This window comes from Balaenoptera physalus (genome assembly GCF_965194825.1).
Source record: "Balaenoptera physalus genome assembly, chromosome: 3".
NCBI lineage: Eukaryota > Metazoa > Chordata > Mammalia > Artiodactyla > Balaenopteridae > Balaenoptera > Balaenoptera physalus.
Window position 1 is genome coordinate 112489087 of NC_138890.1, and position 21638 is coordinate 112510724.

At 37.1% G+C, this 21638-nt stretch overlaps 1 protein-coding gene across 2 annotated transcripts in view; it reads right to left on the reverse strand.

Annotated features, from left to right (window-relative positions):
- ATG10 (autophagy related 10) overlaps positions 1-21638 on the reverse strand; it is a 302663-nt gene that overhangs the window by 161448 nt on the left and 119577 nt on the right. For both annotated transcript variants that reach the window (XM_082458279.1, XM_082458278.1), the window contains exon 4: positions 2951-3089. In XM_082458279.1, coding sequence (XP_082314405.1) covers positions 2951-3089 — 139 coding nt within the window. The remainder of the gene's footprint in view (positions 1-2950; positions 3090-21638) is intronic.

The window sequence follows — 21638 nt, forward strand, 5'->3', positions numbered from 1 at the left end:
CCATCTTTGGGCTATCTGCAAAAATGGTTAGAAATTCCTGCTCACTGTTTCATTCAATAAATACTTGTTGATACTGTGGGTATAAAAATGAGTAAGACAAAGAATACATATGTCATATATGTATTACACACACACACACACAGAGCTATGAATAAAGTTCACTTTGTAGGTTGTAAGTACTCACTATTAATTTCCTTCCTCCCTCTTTTTACCTTAAACCCCTATATTCTAGCTTACCATTTTATAGGGGACAAGTAAACAAATATTTTTCTGATATTGTGCAACATGATATATAATATAATGTGATATGATATGACAAGGGGGTGACAACAGTAAGTGGCATGTAAGCTGAGTCTTAGGCAGTAGTTGGCCTGGTGGACACTGGACATATCAAGGAATAAGAGGTAATCACAGTCCAATGATTTGCATTTCAAGAAACAAAATAAAGATCTCCTCTGGCACCTAAGCCAGTCGATAAAAGAAAAGGTAATGTCAATTTAAATGGGAATTACTTACCACTTGCTTTACCTAAAACAAGAGGTACTGAAATAAAATTTAGAGCAAAGCAGAGAAGCTAATTTTTACTGAGTCAAATGCAAAAAAAAAAAAAAAAATCCTAAATATCTGTCAAAAACAAGGCTAAGTGAACTATTTTTGAAGCAACAAAAAAAGACCCCTGAGCAAGAAATTTTATAGCCATCCTTTTTCTAGGTCGGAACTCTCTTAGAATGAGACAAAGAAAAATCTGGACCTGGAATAAGAGGAAGATGTTAGGAATCCATTCACCACACTGACAAAGATTTGTTTAACAGATGAAGGGCCAGAGTAATCACGTAACAAATAAAGAGGGAATGGACTGAGGGGAAAAAAGGAAAAATTCTGACTCCAGAGTAAAGGACGATACATTTTTAGAATACTTATTAGGTTAAGTTAGGTAGAAAAGAGAAAAGAAATTATTAGACTATGATAAAGGAAAGAACCATTTTTCATGTTTCTCCACAAGAAAACATTCAGTATGCTTTAAAAAAATTAAATGTGGTATTTTAATGTACCTGAAAAACCACTAAGTGAATTCCGGAATTTAAAAATTCCTAATGCTCATTCTATAGAACACAGAGTAGGGAGGGTGGAGAACAAGAAATGCTTCCACACAAAATAAATGACTCATTTTGATTGCCTTTATAAAAACATAAATAAAGAGCATCTTAAAAATATACAAATAGGATCCAAAAAGGCTAGGGTTTTTTTTGTTTTTTTTTTAAGAAATAGAAAACTGTCATGAAGAAAAGATCTTAGGAAGTATACAAATTTCATTAAAATATAAATGGATTTGCAGGAACAATTACTGTGCTGTACTGTAAGGGGAGCTGTTGGCACATAAGAGCAAAGTACACGTATGAGCTCATCCGCCGGCCTCGGCAAGACCCACTTCCAGCTAGAAGCAGTCATGTTTCAGCACCTCCGATTCCCTAATGCTGACAAGCTAAACAACTTGTTTTGTCTCTGGGAGCTCTTCTCTGGTGATTAACTGCTTATGGTGAATACTAATTATATGAAAGTACAGTATTGAAGAAGTAGTGTCCTATTTCCTCTACCTGCAGCCTTGACATGGCTTTGAATCCAGAAGGTACTGGGTAGAGCCCTCGCAAACCAAAACCTAGAAGGACATTTTTCTTCCCTCTGGTAAATAAATGTATCCCCTTCTACTTTTTAGTATAACACAGCTCACTGACAAGAAACTTCCTTTAACCCCTGGGCTCCAAACCCAATAGAATTACAATAAAGTGAGTGTTTTAAAGGCCTGTAATAATCATACGGATAAATCTGCAGCAAGAGTTTGTGAATTGGTGAACTATCAGTGTCCTCAACTCCCCATGTTCCATGTTGAAAATTTACCCCAAATTGTCGGTTCTTAGGAGCTGCACCTCAGAGTAAAATCTTCTCACCAGGGAGTCTATGAGAATTTGTTCTTGTGTTTTAAATCCTAAGTGCTTGTTAAACCACCAACACTGCAAAATTAGAGACCATTTAACAATATAAGGCAGCAAGTGATTAAATCTACCAAATACACATTCAAAGCAGCTTAAGCTACTTTTTAATTAAAAATAAAATATCACTGGCTAAATTCAGATGTCTTAGCTACCCAGAAAAGGTTAGAAGCCTGTTCAAAATGCAAAATGCTGCTGCTAAGTCCAGACAGAAAAGGAGAAATAGGGTAGGGGTGGGCTGGGGAGGTGGCTCCTCTTGTCTCTGAGCCCAGGGTGGAGGGGCCTCAAAATGTTGACCCGGTTAAGTCATAGGACGTGAAGGGGGGGAGTCCCGGCTGCGCTGCAGGGTGAGGACTCCACGCGGCTGCTCATTAAATAAGCTTTATTAGCCAAGGCCTCAGAGGAGACAGGGTGTTCCACCTTCTTGGCAAGGGGGATGAGTTGAGTAACAGCATCGCAGGAAGCTGAGGTATTGGAGATGTATAGATGGCCGAAGGAAATGTTAGTGCTATTTTTAAATATAGCTTAAATGGATTGACGAACAGTTCCTGAAATAATAATTAGTGCTTGGGGAAGGAGACATGGGGACTTTTGAGTTAATGGGATCACTTGAGATTGAAAGAAATTTTTACTGTAAAGTTAGAAGTAAATAAACATTGTAGCTTTAAGTTGTTCCTACTTGTTTAAAGTAAAGAAAAGAAAAAGGGCCAGGGGGCTTAGTCAACGCTGGGCAGGAGGCCAAGAATCTGAAGATCAGACTTAAGGCTGGGATGATATCATTCACTCTGAAGTCTTGATACTCTTTCTAAAGCATGAGAAAATTTACTGGTAAAACCTTACCTCACCCACAGTTTTCTTATTTTTAACTCTATTTTTTTCTCTCAAGAATAATTTTCCAAATCTGCTTTCTGCCTTATATGTAAATGCTATGAATTTACATTTAGCTTCCAACATGGTCTTACCTAAAAAGCTTGCCCTAAAGTAAAGCACAGGCACTTGGTAGCTGCAGGAATATAAGACATGATACTCATATTTAATCACTTCGGTTGCCGTGGTGGTCTCCGTCACCTCAAAATCATCCAGGGGTGGCTCTAAAGCCTCCTGAAAAAAAGCAAATACAAAAACAAAATGTTTCTGTCAATAAAAAGAAGTACATTAACACAGAGAGAGAAAGATGAGGTTTTCTTCTTGCAAAATAACAGTTAAATAAATATAGGACTATGAGGTAAGGAAAAGGGAGTTTCCCACATTAATGTTTAACATTTGAGTCCTGTGTAAATAGTAAAACCAGAAAACAGCATTAAGTAATTCCAGATTGTTTTTGAGAGACAAAGCAGCTCTGGGTAAAGAAACAGGAAGAAAAAAAAAAAAAAAAAAGCAAAAGGATCTATTGCAACAGCAACTCTGAAAAATCTTTACTGTACAATTTTAGCAACAAGATGATGGCTATACAAGCTACCTTCTTCCCTACCTGTGAAAGCTAAAAACATCCTAACAATTGAACAAGATACTGCAAAATGTCCCTAAAGATTCTATTGTACTTGCCAAAAGGTGATTCACTGTGTGCTGAACAATTCCCAGTTCCATTTTGAATAAGAAAGTTATTTTGCAAGAGGCTGAATTTGTTAGGTACATTTCAAAACCTGAGATGAATCTGTTTTCTGTATTATTGTGCTATCTTTGGTACATTTCTACAATAAATCTTGATTTATAATAGAGTAGATAGCAAATATTAATGTCAACTTAAATGGGGTTTTGTAAACAAAGATGGTTCTAAGCTAGTTCACTTCTCACGTAATCATTCTCCACTGGTTGATTTTTTATTATGTGTGGGGTTTCTTAAGAATGTATCTTAACATTTGGAAGCAATTAATTGGACATGTTGAGTCAGAATCTGATTCCATCCACATTCACTTATTTATTTGGGCTGAAGAATTTCCTTTGACATTAATTTAGTAGAAGGAAAGAAGCAGGTTGGTTTGGCTCATTTCTACCTCTCATTAAAACGGTAACAACAATGAACAATCGGGAGGAGCTACAGGAAAGATTTCAAACTTTACCAATATGAAATACGGTTTCCTGTGGAGATAAGTAAAACCACAGACTACTCTCCAGATCCGTTATCTGCTTTACTAATTCCCCACTTACAGTCAATTCACTGGGGGAGATATTACACTAGGTAAATCACAACTGAAGATATTTACAAAATAGCTTTTCACTAAACTCCAGTAAACACTATCAGTTAAACACAATGAATTAAATAACCAAAGAGAAACCACTAAAATAAATATTCCAGATACAGAAAATTAATACAATAGCAAGGAAGAGTTTTGTCTATTTTTTTATTTAAATTTTCATTAGGCAAAGATAAATACGTCTTCTTTTAAAGCAATTCTTCTAACCAAAATTCTTTCTTTTTGGTCAAAGATTGGGTTCTTTAGCATTTATAATTTCTTTTCTTTTGTAACATTATAAAATCATTGTGATTAAAAATAACTGCAGACACTGCACAAGTACATTAAAAAAAAAAAAAAAAAAAGTGAAATTCCCCTCATCCCAGCACTTCAGTACCTCAGATTTGTAACCATTTTCAAAAGGTCATTGTGTATTTTTCCAGACTTTTATTTTTTGGTCTACAAACACGTTTATACACATACATCCACCTACCCTCCCACCTCTGCATCCCCAATTAAATCATGCTATATATACATGTTCCTTGATTTGATTTATTCACTCATGAACATACTACCACGTGCTGCCATGTCAGTGCTGCAGATTTTGTTCCTTCTTTTAATGACTTCACTACATTCCAATATATGACTACGCCATAGTTTTGTGTGTGTGTTTTTAAACATTTCCATATTGCTAGATATTTTAGGTTAATTATAATTTTCTGCTACTACAACTAATGCTGCTGCGAATATCTTAGCACATATATTTTATACACCTCTGTTTTTCTATGGTGCAGATTCCTAAAGGTGACATTAATGTATGAGAGGGTACGTACATTTCAAATTTCAATAGATTCTGCCAATTTGTCCTCAGAAAAAGGCTGTATCAATTTATATTCCCAGCAAAAATGTAAAAGAATGCCCTTTCCCAATTCCCATAAATACTGAATATTATTTGTTTTTAATTTTTGCCTATTTGATGAATTTTTAAATGTCAGTTTTTTGTTTTAGCTTCTAGTTTCTTAATTACTAGTGAAAGTGAACATCTACTCATATATTTATTGGTAATTTATACTCTTTTGTGATGTGCCTGTTCTTATTCCTTTCCTATTTTTCTGATATTTAATTTCCATTTTTTCTTATTGAATTATACAAACTCTTTGTATATTAGAAATAATAACTTATTACTGGAAATATATACATCTCTGCACCATAGAAAAACAAAGGTGTGCAAGTGTATGTGTGATATGTATGTGTGTATAAAACACTTTCACTCAGTTTTCTTTTGACTTTGTTTCTTGTACATGTTATCATAAAATTTTTTTTTTACTTTCATGTAGTCAAAGCTGTACATTTTCTGTTTGCAGCTTCTGAGTTATCTGTCTTCATTAGAAGGACTCCTGCTATGTCCCACCTCATCCTTAAAAATTATAAAAATGTTAAACTCCTCTATTCTACACACACATACTCTGTCTCTCTCACATACACACGTTTTTAAATTGACATTTAGATCATTAATCCATCTGAATTTTGTTTTTGTGTATGATGTGAGGTAAGAATTTTTCCCAGATGATTTCTAATAGTCCATCATTTTCCCATTGATTTTTAATGCCACTTTTACCATAAATTAGATTTGTGTGTATGTGTGTATTTACTCCCTATTCTTCTCTATTAAGCTATTTCTCTTCTTAGACCATCACTGTACAGTTTGTAAGTAAATATTGAATTTGGTCATTAATTTCTGCACAAAACTGCACAAATAGTCTGCCGGAGACTCAGTCCTGCTAGGGAGGATAAAATTCCTGGAAAGACTGTCCTTCACCCAAACTCAAATTAAGCACTCAGGTAATGTGTTGGGGTTGACACCAGGTTCTTGCAACAATTAGACATAGATTCAGATTCTTGGAATAAGAGAGAGGGGACAGGAAAAGCTTCTTCAAGAGCTATTAGAAGTTTCACTCCAGTCACTGTTCTCACTGGCAGCTGAGTACCTTTGTAGGATTTGAAGGCTGGAGTACCTGTCCTCTAATTGCGAGTGCTGTTATGTCAACCCAGCCCCTTGCTCTGAGCAGCCATCTACAGGCAAAGACATTTTTGCATCCTTAACTCATATTAAATGAACTGAATTCTTGGCCTGTTTCTGCTAGGATCTTTCCATCATTCGTGGTCACCTTTATGATGCCCATGCAAATATCATCCTGTGAAGTCATGCAATTTGGAAATCTCGGACTTCTACATATTTTCTGCTTCCCTTTCCCAAAGTGCCAGATGGTTTTAGAACTTTAAGACCAAGGTTCTCGTCTTATTCATCTTTGTATTCCCAGAGACTCTAACACAGAGCTGAGAACACTGGTAAGCTATATTTTCTGTAGCAGTTGCAGATCTGGTTCCTCCCATTTAAGTATACTTAAGTATACTTTGTTAAGTATAACAAACATCATAGGTGATTTACCAGCAAGCCTACCCAGACCCTAAATTCTGAAAAGAAGTAAATGGAGGAGTAAAAATGCAAAAGATCACCAAAGATGATATACAAATGGCAAACAGGCATATAAAAAAATATTCGATATCATTAGCCATCAGGGAAATGCAAATTAAAACTACAATGAGATATCACTACACATCTATCAGAATAGCTAAAATAACACACAGTGACATCTTCAAATGTTGGTGAAGATGCAAAGAAACTAGATCATTCATACATTGTTGCTTGGAGTATAAAAGGGTACAGCCACTCTGGAAAACCATATGGCAGTTTCTTATAAAACTAAACATGTAATTATCATACAGTCCACCAATTACACTCTCGGGCATTTATCCCAGAGAAATGAAAAACCTGTACACGAATGTTCATAGTAGTTTTATTCAGAATAGCCAAAAACTTGAGACAGTTCAGATGTCCCTCAGCAGGTCATGGTTAAACAAATTGTGGTATATCATCCCATACTGCTCGGCAATGAAAAGAGCAAATTGTTGATACACACAATCACCTGAGTGAATCTCCCGGTACTTATGGAGTGATAAAAGCCAATCTGAAAAGGTTACAGACTGTATGATTCCATTTATATAACATTTTTGAAATGACAAAATTTTAGAAATGAAGAACAGAGAACAGATTAGTGTTGAGGGGATGGGCAGAAGGAGGTGGGTATGGTTACAAAATAACATGAGGAGTCCTTGTGATGATGGAATTGTTCTATATCTTGACCACGGTGGTAGATACATGAACCTACACATGTGATAAAGTTGTATACAGCCAAACACACACACACACACACACACACACACACACGCACACAGAGATCAGTATAAATAAAATGGGGAAATCTGAATAAGATCAGTGGATTATATCGATGCCGATACCCTGGTTGTGATATTATACTATAATTTTGCAAGATGTTACCACTGGGGTAAACTGGGTTAAGGGTACATGGGATCTTTCTGATTATTTCTTATTACTGCCTGTGAATCTGTATTTATCTTAAAATGTCAATTAAAAAATGAAAAGGAAAAAATAGCTAGACAATTTGAGATTCGTTAAAAACAAAATACAATATCTAAGACCTCAGGGCTAACAGTACAGATGGCAGAGGGATTACGTTGATAAAGAGAGGCTGACGTCTGGAATTAGCCTTACAATAACACAGGAGGGGTGTCAGTGGATGGAGATGTGGAAGGGGCATGGTTGGCCACAGAGTGATGATTGTTGGGGTTGATTGATAGGTCTGCAGGTTCTTTACACCTTTCAGTCTACTTTTTTGAATATTTGTAATTCTCATAAAAATTTTTTTAAGGTAACAAAAGTTTCTGCTACCATGTTACAGGATACAGAATCACAGAACTCTAATAGTGAAAGAAACGTCAATCATTCCATCTCGCCCAACACTCACCTTGCTAATCCAAACAAGAAGGCCCAAAAAGGTTAGTGGTTTACCCAATGTCACCCAGATAATTAGAGGCAGAGGCAGGCCTATGACCCATATCTACTGATCCTGAAACCACTGCTCTTTGTACTGGAGAATGCCATTTCTTAACTGTTATATACTTAATTTGGACTGATGTTCTAGACACCATCAGATTACTGTTAACATTTTGAGTACATTTGTTAATATTCTATTACTTTTCTTTTATTATGTTTTAAAGAGGATTTGGGTATATTTAATTTGATATTAAGAGTTAATAGAAAAAGGAGTCATGTGTACATTTATTTTCCTCACAATGTTGCTATTTCATTAAATGAGAAGATACCTGTGTTTAGAAAATTACATTCATTCAAAGAGCTAAAAGATTACGTAGTTCACATTAATTATAGAAACCTTGATTTTATTGAATTCAATTAACAATAAGTTGACAGTGATCTCTCATTTAGAAAATCTGATATAAATTAAGCTTTACAACTAAATCTCATTAAATAGTGATCATGCTAAAGACACTTCATAGATATTTTATTGAAAGCAAACCCAAATAGTGTACTGTGCTTAGGAAATGAGATCCATATCTCTATTTAGCCTACAGGGAAAAGTAACTGGAGGAAGAAAAACTTTTTTTCTATCACTAGAAATCTCTATTACTATTACTGAGCAAACATAAGCAACGAGATTTATTCATAATGTCCCTTGAGGAAAAGAGAGTCTATTTGTTTATCTTCCACCAATCAGGTTCTTAATTCAAACCTAACAGTTACGGGCCAGAATCGTAGCCAAGAAGCCAAAGAGTGACAAAGGGACAGTACTGGTTCAGGACAGTCTTCAGCTGCATCCACAAGTGGACACATAACCATCTAATCACAATGGAAAGATGGACTGTGTAACAAACTTTGCTTGATTTTCCTGAGCCAACATCCTTTTAATATTTTCAGAAGTGATAAAGACTGACAAAGCCTTTGGACAAATCGTTGAAAAATCAATTCCTTAAGAAAGAAAGAGTTTTAATTATTAAAACATTTTAAATGAATTATAAAAATAACCTATGTGGGACTCTAAGTAAGCAGTCCCTTTTTGTTTTGTTTTGTTTTGCTTCACATGCTCATTATTTTACAGTGGGGTGGTTTTTTCACTATTTTTACTCCTAGAATGACTCTTTTTTTCATGATCTCTGTGGCTTTTGAGTGCATGATTGTCACAAGAACTTTGCAAGTGATGGCATTCTTTTAGCAACTGTAAATGTTGCATCCAGTACATAAGAGAGTTCAACACCAGGCAGGCGTGTGTCTGACAGCATCTGGGGTGACACTGGTACCAAGATGATCCCAAGGATAGCATCTCAGTGAGGCTCCCCCTTTCCCAGAACACTATCACTACTCCTGATTTCTTTTGGAAAGAAAGGGGTGCCATTCTTTGCTCTCCAAGCTCCATCAGAGGGGAGCGAATTAGCATCCGCATGGCCAATGTGGGTTCTCACTGAGAGAAAGAATCTGTCTCCTGTGTGGGATTAAATCCGATGCAGCCTGGCATGCTCAAGGGCAAGGCAGTAGGGAGGGGACACAGAAACCTGCCAAAGCACATCTGGCAGTTTTCTGGATGTTTACTGCTGGCTCCACTGTGCTTCGAAGGCCATGTTTCCTTTAGGACTGTGCGGTAGACAGCAAGACAGCTTGAACCCAGAGTTGGGCAGCTAGCAACTAGGCTGAGTGCAAGGCGGACTGCAGAAGAGGCTAACTCTGAGATTCCGTGCCAGAGAACACAGGTTCCCTGGCAGAAGGGAATAGTAATAATGGTTAGAGGTACCTAACATATGTCAATGATGATTAGTCCTTACATCAGAACAATATATAAAAAGTATCATTTTCTTAGAAAAAAATAAGGATTCAGAAGGACTTTTTAAAAGAAAACTCAGGTTCTTCTCATCTACTTTTTAAGATTTCTGAGAAGTTAAATGCAAAAGAATTAGCAGGATAAGGGATATGAAAACCAGAAATTCCTTATGGAAATCATGACTGACTCAAGGAAAAGGGAAAGACTTTTACCTAGTATTCTGAGCTTCAGAATCAGTCAAATGTGTTTCTATTCAGAGTTACCCTTTGCATGCTACATAAGAAAGACCAGCCTCAGTTACAACAGTTCACAGTTTTTCTAAGAACATTTGTGTGCATTATGCCATTTGCTCCTCTTCTCTAGAGGAAGGCCCAAGGTCACCCAGCAATTAAGAAACTGAGCCAGAGCACACATTTAAGCCCCCAGGCTCCAGGCCCAGGATTCCTTCACTCTGCACAGATGATGGGATTTGGGGGAGTAGGGGATGTTAAACATTTGACTCTCGGGCTCCACTCCCAAACTTCTGCTTTTGAACTCAGTAGTTCTGGGACAAACGCAAATGGAGGTGGCCATACTCCAGTGAAATTTTACTTACAAAAACAAGCTATGGTCCATAGACCTTGGTGTGCCCACTCCTACGAGTCTGTCTTAAGGCTCTCCTTAATTTCATTTTATTGTATTTTTATAAGTAGTAAGCAGAACCTTATTAAAGGACCTGTGTCTCCATTTGGTGAACTTTCCCCCTTTTCTATTTTTTTTCTATCTTAGAATGTTACATTAGATTTCCTGAAGGGATGATAAATTCTAAGCCTTCAAAGAATGATGATAATTGAATCCAACAGGCTGAAGTTTGGCTGAAGTAATTTTCTAAGGTAAGAGATGGCACTACACTAATTTAAACAAGTGGGATTTTTAATTGTCTTGATGAATAAACTACAAATTCCTTCAGCATATGAATAAACGTCTACACTCAAATCCAGAAATGAGTAACTTTCATTGCCAAAGAGTGCAACTGATAAGGTCTTGATAAACAGACCAAAAGGCAAGCACTAGTAATTTCAGGAGGGGCTGTCTCGGTATGTGCACAAGAAACATCATATCTAGGAATCAGCTGTGAACTGCTCTACAGGACCTTCAAGTGAGCCTGAATTCCTTCCCCTTCCTCAAAACTGTCTCTGGATTATGTGGATGTGAATAGGCTTTATTTGTTTGCTTGTTGGCTCTTTTACTAGGAGAACCCCTTAAAAAATTCCACAAGTGCATACCACGTGCTTGTGCCAGGACAAAGATAGGGGTTGAGGGGTGGTTAAACAATACTATTTCAGCAGCAAGGAGAGCACAGTGAACGTTCTCATCTTTCTACTGAAGTGGAAGTGATATTCAAATCTCAGATAAAAACATCTAGATATTAGAGAAGCAGAGTATAGTCAAATGTGGAAAAGGGCATGGAATTTGTAGTTAGACCTGGGTTCAGTTCCTGACTGCACTCTCTGGATGAGCAGACCACTTAATCCCTCTGAGCCTGAGTTTCCTTATTTGTTAAATGAAGGCACTGTCTCCTTGTTTAAAGTGTATTAAACAAGATAAACTATAAAACTATCTGACACATAGTAGGTATACTGATTAGTTTATTTATTCATTCATCAAATGTTATAGGGTATTTTCTATGTTCTACATCAAGGGTCCGCAAACATTTTCTTAAAGGGCCAGGTAGTAAATTTTTTAAGCTTTGTGAACCATGTGTCTCTGTCAAAACCACTCAACTTTGCCACTGTAGCACAAAAGCAGCCTAGACAATATGTAAATTAATGACTGTGGCTTTGTTCCAATAAAATGTTATTTATGGACACTAAAATTTAAATTTCATATAATTTTAGTGTGTCATGAAACACTATTCTTTCTCAACCATATAAAAATGCAAAAACCGTTCTCAGCTTCTGAGCTGTACAAAAATAGGAAGCTGGCCACAGTTTGCCAACCCTTGTTCTAGACTCTGTCCTAGGATCTGGGAACAGAGGGGAGAACAACAGCAGACACTGTGCCCTAAAGGGAAGAGATATGATAAACAAATAATCACACAAATCATTAAAATTATCATCACAATAAGTGCTACTAGAGAAAATGCACAGAGTCCCAGAGTACACATAATTGTACTACATCTATAAATTTTGTGTGTGTGGTTTTTACCTTTTTTGTTTCAGCTCTTTCAAATATAAACCAGTTTTATGTAGGATTGACCCTTTTAATATCCTAATCCCCATTCCCCAAGGTTTATTTTTTAGTCCAATGACCATATCATCCACCCAGATAGATTTTTAGGAACACCTCTAATCACCCAAGCTTCTTCCTAACAAACTCTTCTTGCAGACACTAAAAATTCTCCTTGCACACTTCATTCTGTCACTACATGTCCTGCTCTCAGCAACAGTTTCTGCTTGAGAATGCCCCATGCCTTTCTTTCTCAGCTTTGAGCAAACCCACATACATGTGCACACATGTACACAGTGTGTGCAGACAGAGCAAATATTCTTTCACTAACCATTAATGAGCGTCTACTATATGCTAGGCATGGTGCCACCACTGGAGAGTTAGTGGTGAAACAGAACAGACACAGTCTTTGCTCTCAGAGAGCTTATAACTGGAGGGAGAGTGCAGGAAAAACCAAATCATTCCATAAACAATTATTTGATTATAGTGTTGCAAGTGCTATAGAAATATAAGAATGTATCTTGGGGCCTTATCTGGTCTGGGGTCAGGGAAAGGCTATGCTATGGCACACACACATCCCTTGGGACGTGAGTGCCCCGAGGGCATGGTTTTTGCCTATCTTATTCACTAAGGTATCCCAAGCATCTTGAACGGTACCTGGCAAATAGTAGGCATTCAATCAATATTTGTTAAGTGAAATAAGTGAATGGAATGAGCATAAACTCTCTGTTATCATCTCCGTCCTATAAATCAGGGGTCTCTCAACTTTTTTGATTGTGATTCCTGGAGTCAAAAAATTTAAGCATTCATCTTTAATGTGTGTATATTTACCTTCTGATCAGTTATGAACATGTATTTCTGTGTAATATACTATGTACATTTTAAAAGATTAAAGTTGAAAACCTTCATGGATAAGACAAAGATGAGGGAAAAATATTTTCCCAGTGATTATTTTAGTTAGGTGATGATCTGGGCACTGATAGAAGTAGGCGTCCCACCCTGCTCTTTGCTCTGAGCACCACAGGACCTTCACTGGCCCCTTGCCCTCATCTCCTCTTTGGGCATCTTGCCCATTTTGCCCTCAGCTTTCTGGGGCAGTGGCTGTGGCTGAATAAAGTTGCAGAAATGTTGATTTTAAAGTACCCATTGCAAAAGTTAGCACCTAAATGATCACACATGTAAATCACATGCAAATGAGCACAGAGTTGCCAGCGTTTCACTGGGCTCCTGGCTTCAGAGCCCGTGCTGCTGAGCAGCCAGCCCTGGTCACAGTCCTGGATGACCAGACACCCAGACACCAAACGCCCAGATCCTGGCTGCCCGGCAGTCCTGCCTCTCTCTCCAGCACAGGGGCACAGCCTTAATTCAAAACGGACTCTGAAGAACCAGGCGTGACTTCCTTCCTCTTCATAAAGAATCTTGTTCTAATGTGCACATAGACAAAGAGCCCTGGGTTCCAAATGTGTAAATCAACACAGTAAATAAAGTGTTATTGAAAAACCGTTATTTTATTTATTAATGGTACAGACACTTTTTTTGCCAGTAATATTTTGATGACAGCAATTTGACTGAATATGCTACAGACTTTTTTGTTTGTTCTGTTTTAAATCTTAATTATGACATGACATTTCAAAAGTCTGGCTTCAGTTTTTTCTCCATTTTTTTGGTAGGTGATTTTAATGGTTGCAACAGCTGAAAAAGATACACAGATCCACATGGAAGACATATATCACTGGCTGCGCCTAGTAAATCATGACACACACATTTCAGTCATTTCCCCAAGTCCTAAGAGGTTTGTCTTCATGTTCTGGATGCTTTTCAGTGAGTTGCCAATCAACACAGAGAGTTTCATGTGATCGTTAGGCACAACATACACACAGGTTGAGGGTCATCATTAATAACAGTAAATATAAATCCTATCTCAAGAAATCTTAACTTCAAATTTGGAGAGACAATTTTTTTGAAAGATCGGATTATATTGTTGTTTATACATACTGCCATTTTGTTGTTGTTGTTGTTCATTAAAGTTTCTTGGCAGGGATCTTTAAAAGTCCCTAGTCTGACAAGTAGGAGTTGTGTTAACTAAAACTGGATGAGATCATCCCACTAAATCCAGGGCACAATAAGCTGTGATACATAACAAAAGCCTGAAGGAGTAAACCACCACTGTTGACCCCTTCCTAGCATCTGGCTCCCCGTTTCCTTTCGGATGCCTTGAGTAACATATAGGACTCCTGGTCTTCTGACAAATGAACTGCGTGAAGACCCAGTGTGAGTCCATGTTTAAATATTAGTAAAGCTTCATTTAAAAAAATAAACAAAGTATAAAGGTGGTTCTAATATTATTTCCCACATCTCAATGGATTGTTCTGCAAGCCCCCTGGGTGCATGTATCCACTTTAAAGACTATGCTGTTGACCCAGACCATTGTTAAAAAATTATGAAGAAGACAAAATTGATCCTTAGCATCTCCTGTATCCAGCTTTTCATGGCCTTGTCTTCCTCTTTCAGCACAAGACTTCCAAATTCAGCCCTTCTGATTTTCAGAGGAAAGGGACTTGAAAAACTCATTTACAGTAAATGTTACAGGCTAGAAATGTGCATCTTACCAAGAGTCTTTTCCTTTGAAAAGAAGTTTCCCTGAACGGGAAAATCTTAATGAATCACTGACCATGTAGTTACTGTAAAGGAGAACAAGACATGGGGGGAGAGGGGCAGCAGCGGGGGCTTCCCTGGCACCCTTCAGAACACACCCAGGGGATTGACTGCCTACTGTACTGAGGAGAAGGCCAGACCTGCCAAGGACAAGGATGGTGCAAAGCGGCATGTGGACATGACCAGAGCCTCACGATCTGTCTCTGAGGTAACAGAAATTGCTCCTGGAAGGAATGTGACTTCCAAATGCTGGACCCCCATTTTCCCTGTTACCAAGCATAGGCATTCAACCACTTTTTCTATTTGTAATGCTAATGATAAATCAAGATGCAACAGAAGTTTCCAAACAATAAAATAAAAGAAGCGTAAGCTGGTAATACTGAATTAATGTATCTTCCTGGTTACTTACAATGGTAGAGAATTATTTGCATAGTAAGGAAAATGCTAATTTCATTAAAGTGCTGTTAGATAAGGCTTTTAGACTAACTTGGAGCACCCTAAATAATTATATAGAGGGACTTGATTTGTCAGTTCTAACCTCTTTAGGATCGTTTGCCTGCACAGGTGCCACACGTGGAGGAAAAACCAAATCCAGAACTGACTTGTTTCCTAAATGAACTGGGAAGTTGTCATTAAGAAGCATCTGCTACTTTATTGCCTTCATGTAAAAGCATTCTTGTACCGCTATAACGGACTATTGAGCAGATGTTTTAGAGCACTATACCCACAGCAATACGTGTATCATAAAAAAGATAAGGAGCTACAACGTAATTAATGATTTCAGTTCCTCGATAAATGAACTTCACTTTTTTTAAAAAAATGGATTTAAAGTTGTGTCACGAATTTCAACTTTTAACTCAAGCAATTCTTGCAAGTAAGTGAACAGAAAATCATTTACAGCAATAAATAACAAAGGGTCAAACCCAGCCTTACACCTAACATGATGAAATCTGAGGGTCCAGAAAAGGCTTCTTCAGACCAGACCACTCTACCACCTCCTCATGGATCAGCCAGAGAATTCACCATTGGAGATCGACTTCATTCACACAACACTGGGAATGTAACATAATACAGAATCTACTTTTACAAAATTACACTACTATTTTAAATCCCCCAAATCTGAATTCCAAAACACACTGTAGCTCAAGAACTGTAGGAATGTAGGTTTTTGGTACCTTCTGCCTTTGTTTGATTTTAGATTTGTCTTGAGCATAAACAAGATAATATAGATAGAAGTGTGTTGACCTCCTTGAACAAAAGGCACTAAATAAATTCCTGAGCATAAACTAGATTAAAAAATTGGAGAAAAAGAGAATAGGGGTAAAGGGGGGAAGAAAGAAAAGAAATAGGAAGAGGAAGGGGGACAGAGGAAGAGAGAAGAAAGACAAGACAAATTATGATAAAAAGCCAATAGCATCAATAAAAAGTGAAAGCTAGAGTAAGACTAAACAAAATAACAACACAAACAAGCTTTATGCTTCTATTCTCCAATTATATTGTTGCCAAAATCTAGTCCCCAAACTTTTATATAGAAAGATAAAAGAGAGACAGAAAGAAAACAGAGACTATGCACATGGCTGAAATATTTAAGAACTGCCTGAGGGATCTGATGAGACACTTATCAATATTCAAAAGGAGATCACAACCCATGCACCCAGAAGGAATACATCACCCCTCTGTTCTATAACCATCATTGACTCATCAGCTCTATTTTACATCTGAATCTTTGTCTAATCCATCCCTGTGCAAGAATAGTCTCCTTTCACCATTAGAACATAGGGTGTTATTAAATTTAACTTACTAAATTTTGGCTTAAAATTCCTCTGTCCTAGAACATCTTCAGTGATTAACCATATCAGCCTAATGTTTGACCAATCTCTTTAACAATAAAATTTTGCAATTATTATATTTGTATGTTCAAGTCTCTGTGAACTGGGCTTATTTTGGAATGGCAGCTATAGTTCCTAGAAAACTTTTTAGCTATGTGAGTATTTTTATTCACTGGGATTCTTGGAGCTCTCTCTTTACCATGGTCCACCCATGGGGAACAGTTTTAAAATTCCCATTTAAAATATTAGAACTTTACATCTTCAAAAACTCGCCCGGGAACATCAAAACCCAACTCAGAGGCAAATATTTTAAAGTATGAATATTGAGAAAGGTCTCAGTCCTTTTAAAAAGGTGATCTCATTAAATTAACACATTTATAATTTCCATATCTGCCTCTCAAGCTCATATACTTCAGAAATCCAAAGCAATAATCCTAATTATTGAGGTCCACAATCACAAATTTTTATTCATTCAATAAACATTAACTGAGCATCTAGTATACCTAAAACAGTAATACTAAGTAGATTCACAAATAAAAACATGACAGATAAACCCACGAGTCATTTCCACAAGTGACTACAACACACATCAAACTGTTATAATGCCTGTATAAGAAGTAAACAGTGTTTATGGGATTACAAATGAAGACCTCAATCCTAACTGGATCCTACAAGGATGCAGGAAGTCTCAGCCTAAAAGGTGTCATTTAGCTTGAATAATGAATGATTCCAACTGGTAGAAATGAGGCATAGGTTATTATTCCAGGCAGAAAAAATGGCAAGATCTAAGGTACAAGAAAATGAAACTCATGGCCAGTTTAGCAAGTCACCCTGTTTGTTTGGAACATAGTTGTATGAGAGATTTAATATAGGATAGAATTGTTAGTCTGAAGTCAGATTGTAGAGGACTGAAGTATAGAACTTAAACTGTATATATATATATTTTTAATTTTTTAATAGATCTTTATTAGAATATAATTGCTTCACAATACTGTGTTAGTTTCTGCTGTACAACAAAGCGAATCAGCCATATGCATACACATGTCCCCACATGCCCTCCCTCTTGAGCCTCCCTCCCATCCTCCCTATCCCACCCCTCCAGGTCATCACAAAGCACGGAGCCTATCTCCCTGTGCTATGCTGCTGCTTCCCACTAGCCAACTTTTTCACATTCAGTAGTATATATATATGTCGATGCTACTCTCACTTCACCCCAGCTTTGCCCTCCCACCCCATGTCCTCAAGTGCATTTTCTATGTCTACCTCTTTATTCCTGCCCTGCAACTAGGTTCATCAGTACCATTCTTTTTTTTTTTAGAGTCCATATATATGCATTAGCATACGGTATTTGTTTTTCTCTTTCTGACTTACTTCACTCTGTATGACAGACTCTAGGTCCATCCACCTCACTACAAATAACTCAAATTCGTTTCTTTTTATGGCTGAGTAATATTCCATTGTATATATGTGCCACATCTTCTTTATCCATTCATCTGTTGATGGACATTTAGGTTGCTTCCATGTCCTGGCTATTGTAAATAGTGCTGCAATGAACATTGTGGTACATGTCTCTTTTTGAATTATGGTTTTCTCAGGGTATATGCCCAGTAGTGGGATTGCTGGGTCATATGGTAGTTCTATTTTTAGTTTTTTAAGGAACCTCCATACTGTTTTCCATAGTGGTTGTATCAATTTACATTCCCACCAACAGTGTGGGAGGGTTCCCTTTTCACCACACCCTTTACAGAATTTATTGTTTCTAGATTTTTTGATAATGGCCATTCTGACTGGTGTGAGGTGATACCTCATTATAGTTTTGATTTGCATTTCTCTAATAATTAGTGATGTTGAGCATCTTTTCATGTGCCTCTTGGCCATCTGTATGTCTTCCTTGGTGAAATGTCTATTTAGGTCTTCTGCCCATTTTTTAACTGGATTGTTTGTTTTTTTGATATTGAGCTCCATGAGCTGTTCGTATATTTTGGAGATTAATCCTTTGTCTGTTGTTTCATTTGCAAATATTTTCTCCCATTCTGAGGGTTGTCTTTTTGTCTTGTGTATGGTTTCCTTTGCTGTGCAAAAGCTTTTAAGTTTAATTAAGTCCCATTTGTTTATTTTTGTTTTTATTTCTGTTACTCTAGGAGGTGGGTCAAAAAAGATCTTGCTATGGTTTATGTCAAAGAGTGTTTTTCCTATGTTTTCCTCTAAGAGTTTTATAGTGTCTGGTCTTACCTTTAAGTCTTTAATCCATTTGGAGTTTAGTTTTGTGTATGGTGTTAGGTAGTGTCAAACTTAAACTATATTTGATAGGCACTGGTGATCATAAGGAAGTAGTTGTGAAGCAGTGCAGTCTAACAAATTAAGAGGGCAGACTTTGGAGTTGTTCTGCCTGGGCTTAGAACTTGATTGCACCGTTTATTAGCTGGGTGACATCACAAGTTAATCAAGCTCTCTAAGGTTCAGCTTCCTCATTTGTTCAACAGAGATGATAATGATAATATCTGGTTTATGGAGCTGCTGGGAGGGCTAAATGAAACAGTTCATGTAAAACATTTAGGGTACTGCTTAGCACATAAGAAAATAATGTTAGACGATGATGATGGTGATTATCCATGTAGTAGAGTAATATGATTAGAGCTTTGTCTTCAAAAGGATAATCTGGAAACAAACTGAAGGATGAATGGGAAATTAGAGAGAAAAGACCTGGTGAGATAAGTTAGAAGCCTATCTAAATAGAATGATCCTCAAGAGAGATCATAAGAGGTTTTTAAAAAATAGTTAGAAATAGTATTGGGAAAGAGGGAACAAATAAGAGAGATGGTCTAAGAGAGTATTTATTTGTCTAAGCAAATTACTGTTGAATGGAAGGGGCCAAAACGAAGCCCATCCATTAGACAATACCAATGTTTTGAGCCTGAATAACTGAGAAGATGATAGTGTCATTAACTGTAAAAGGAACATCAGTACTAGGTACTATTTTGGAGATGTTGATTTAAGACATCTGGATTCTATAGTCCACTGAATTTGTAGGGCAAAAATCTGAAGAGAGATGGGTACTGTAGAAATGGCTTTAATAATTATTACCAACATTTGAGCATTAACCATAAGTTATATGTATACTATAAACTGTGTATGCTAATGTGATAAGCAACCCTATAAGGTATTAGTATTTTACCCAAAGTGGGTCCTAAAGATCTTGGCTACACATCTTGCCTAAGGTCACAATTAGTAAGATGTAGAGCCAGAATTCTGCCCATGTATATAACTTTAAAGCTTGAATATACTTTGGATTTGAGTCATCAGCATAAAAGGAGTAACTGGAACAACTCCAGTAGTAGTAGATGAGATTTCTAATTGAAAAATAAGACAAGGCCAAGAAAAAATCTTGAGGAATACCATATTTCAGAGATAGAGGACAAGGGGAGCTGGCAAAGAGAACTTCACAGATAAAGAAGAAAAATAAAGATTTGAAAATGATACAAGGGCTTCCCTGGTGGCACAGTGGTTAAGAATCTGCCTGCCAATGCAGGGAACATGGGTTCAAGCTCTGGTCCGGGAAGATCCCACATGCCACAGAGCAACTAAGCCCATGTGCCACAACTACTGAGCCTGTGCTCTAGAGCCCACGAGCCACAACTACTGAGCATGCCTAGAGCCCATGTTCCGCAACAAGAGAAGCCACCACAATGAGAAGCCCACGCACCACAATGAAGAGTAGCCCCCGCTCGATGCAACAAGAGAAAGCTCGTGCACAGGATTGAAGACCCAATGAAGCCAAAAAATAAATATAATAAATAAATAAAATTTAAAATAAATATATAAATAACATGCCTATACTGCTATTTCTAAAAATAAAAAAAAAAAAAGAAAAATGACATGTAAGTCACAGAAGGAAAAGCTTCCAGCTGACCATGGTCAACAGCCTTGAATGTTACAGAAAAATGAAGGATAGTCTGAGGAGAAATTTTGAATTGATGGTTCAGTTATCACTGATGTCTTTTAAGAGGGAAATATCAAAAGCATACTAAGAGAAAATGCAAAACTATAAAGAGTGGTATAAACTTGTGGTGAGGAACTATAAGTATTAAAAATAGACAACCCTATTAAGAAATGACACAGAAAAACAAAAAGTTAACATATAGGTAGCTTGAGGTGATACCAATGTGAAAGTGAGAGCTTTAAAAAAATATATATGCAAATCTGAAATTGGGTTTATCTGGAAGTTAAATGGAATGAGTCAGTTGAGAAGGAGGAACTGAAGATGCTAAGAGACTCAGACTTAGTGATACAGCAGAGGATGCCCAAGTGGTAAAGTACGGAAGAGTGCCTAATAGACCAATCCTCCTCTAAATAACAGATATACATTCCAGGGGGGAAAACCTATTTGAAGGCTTTGGAGACTCAAATAAGGAAGACAGATTTTGGAGGGGAGTCAACGTCTGGAGCAAGTGACTTGTTTTTTGCTGTTCTTCTCTAGAAGCAGCTGCAGTGGAAGTGGTGGTGGCAAAGGAATGGGGGGAAGGAAGTCAGCTAAAAGTCCTATCACCTCTCTGAGTAGAGAAACAGGGAGAAAAAGCCTGGAGCAACCACAGCTGCTGGAGAATATGGAGGAAGCCCCAGAAATGAGGGAGATAAAGAAAAAGAACCTTAAATTCCATGTTCAAACTCAGTCTAAGTCTCTGGCTGACTCCTGAGCCATGAATGTGTGGAACAAACTGAAAGCAGCTGGGAGCTAAGTTGTAAAAAACTGAACTGAGATCTCAGCCACTGCCTACTATAGGCATGACAGTTTGCAGTTTTAATCCAAGTTAATTGAATGCTAAAAGGAAATATCAACACTCTTTGGAAGAATGTAACTAAATCCAGAGCCTCCAAAACATAACAGTTAAAATATCCAAAACACTCAAGAATTATTCAACATAGGATGAACAGGGAATATGTGACTCAATCTGCTGAGAAAAGTTGAACCAGATGTCAGCAATATTGAATAAGGACTTTAAAGAAACTATTATAAGATACTCAGTAACATAAAGA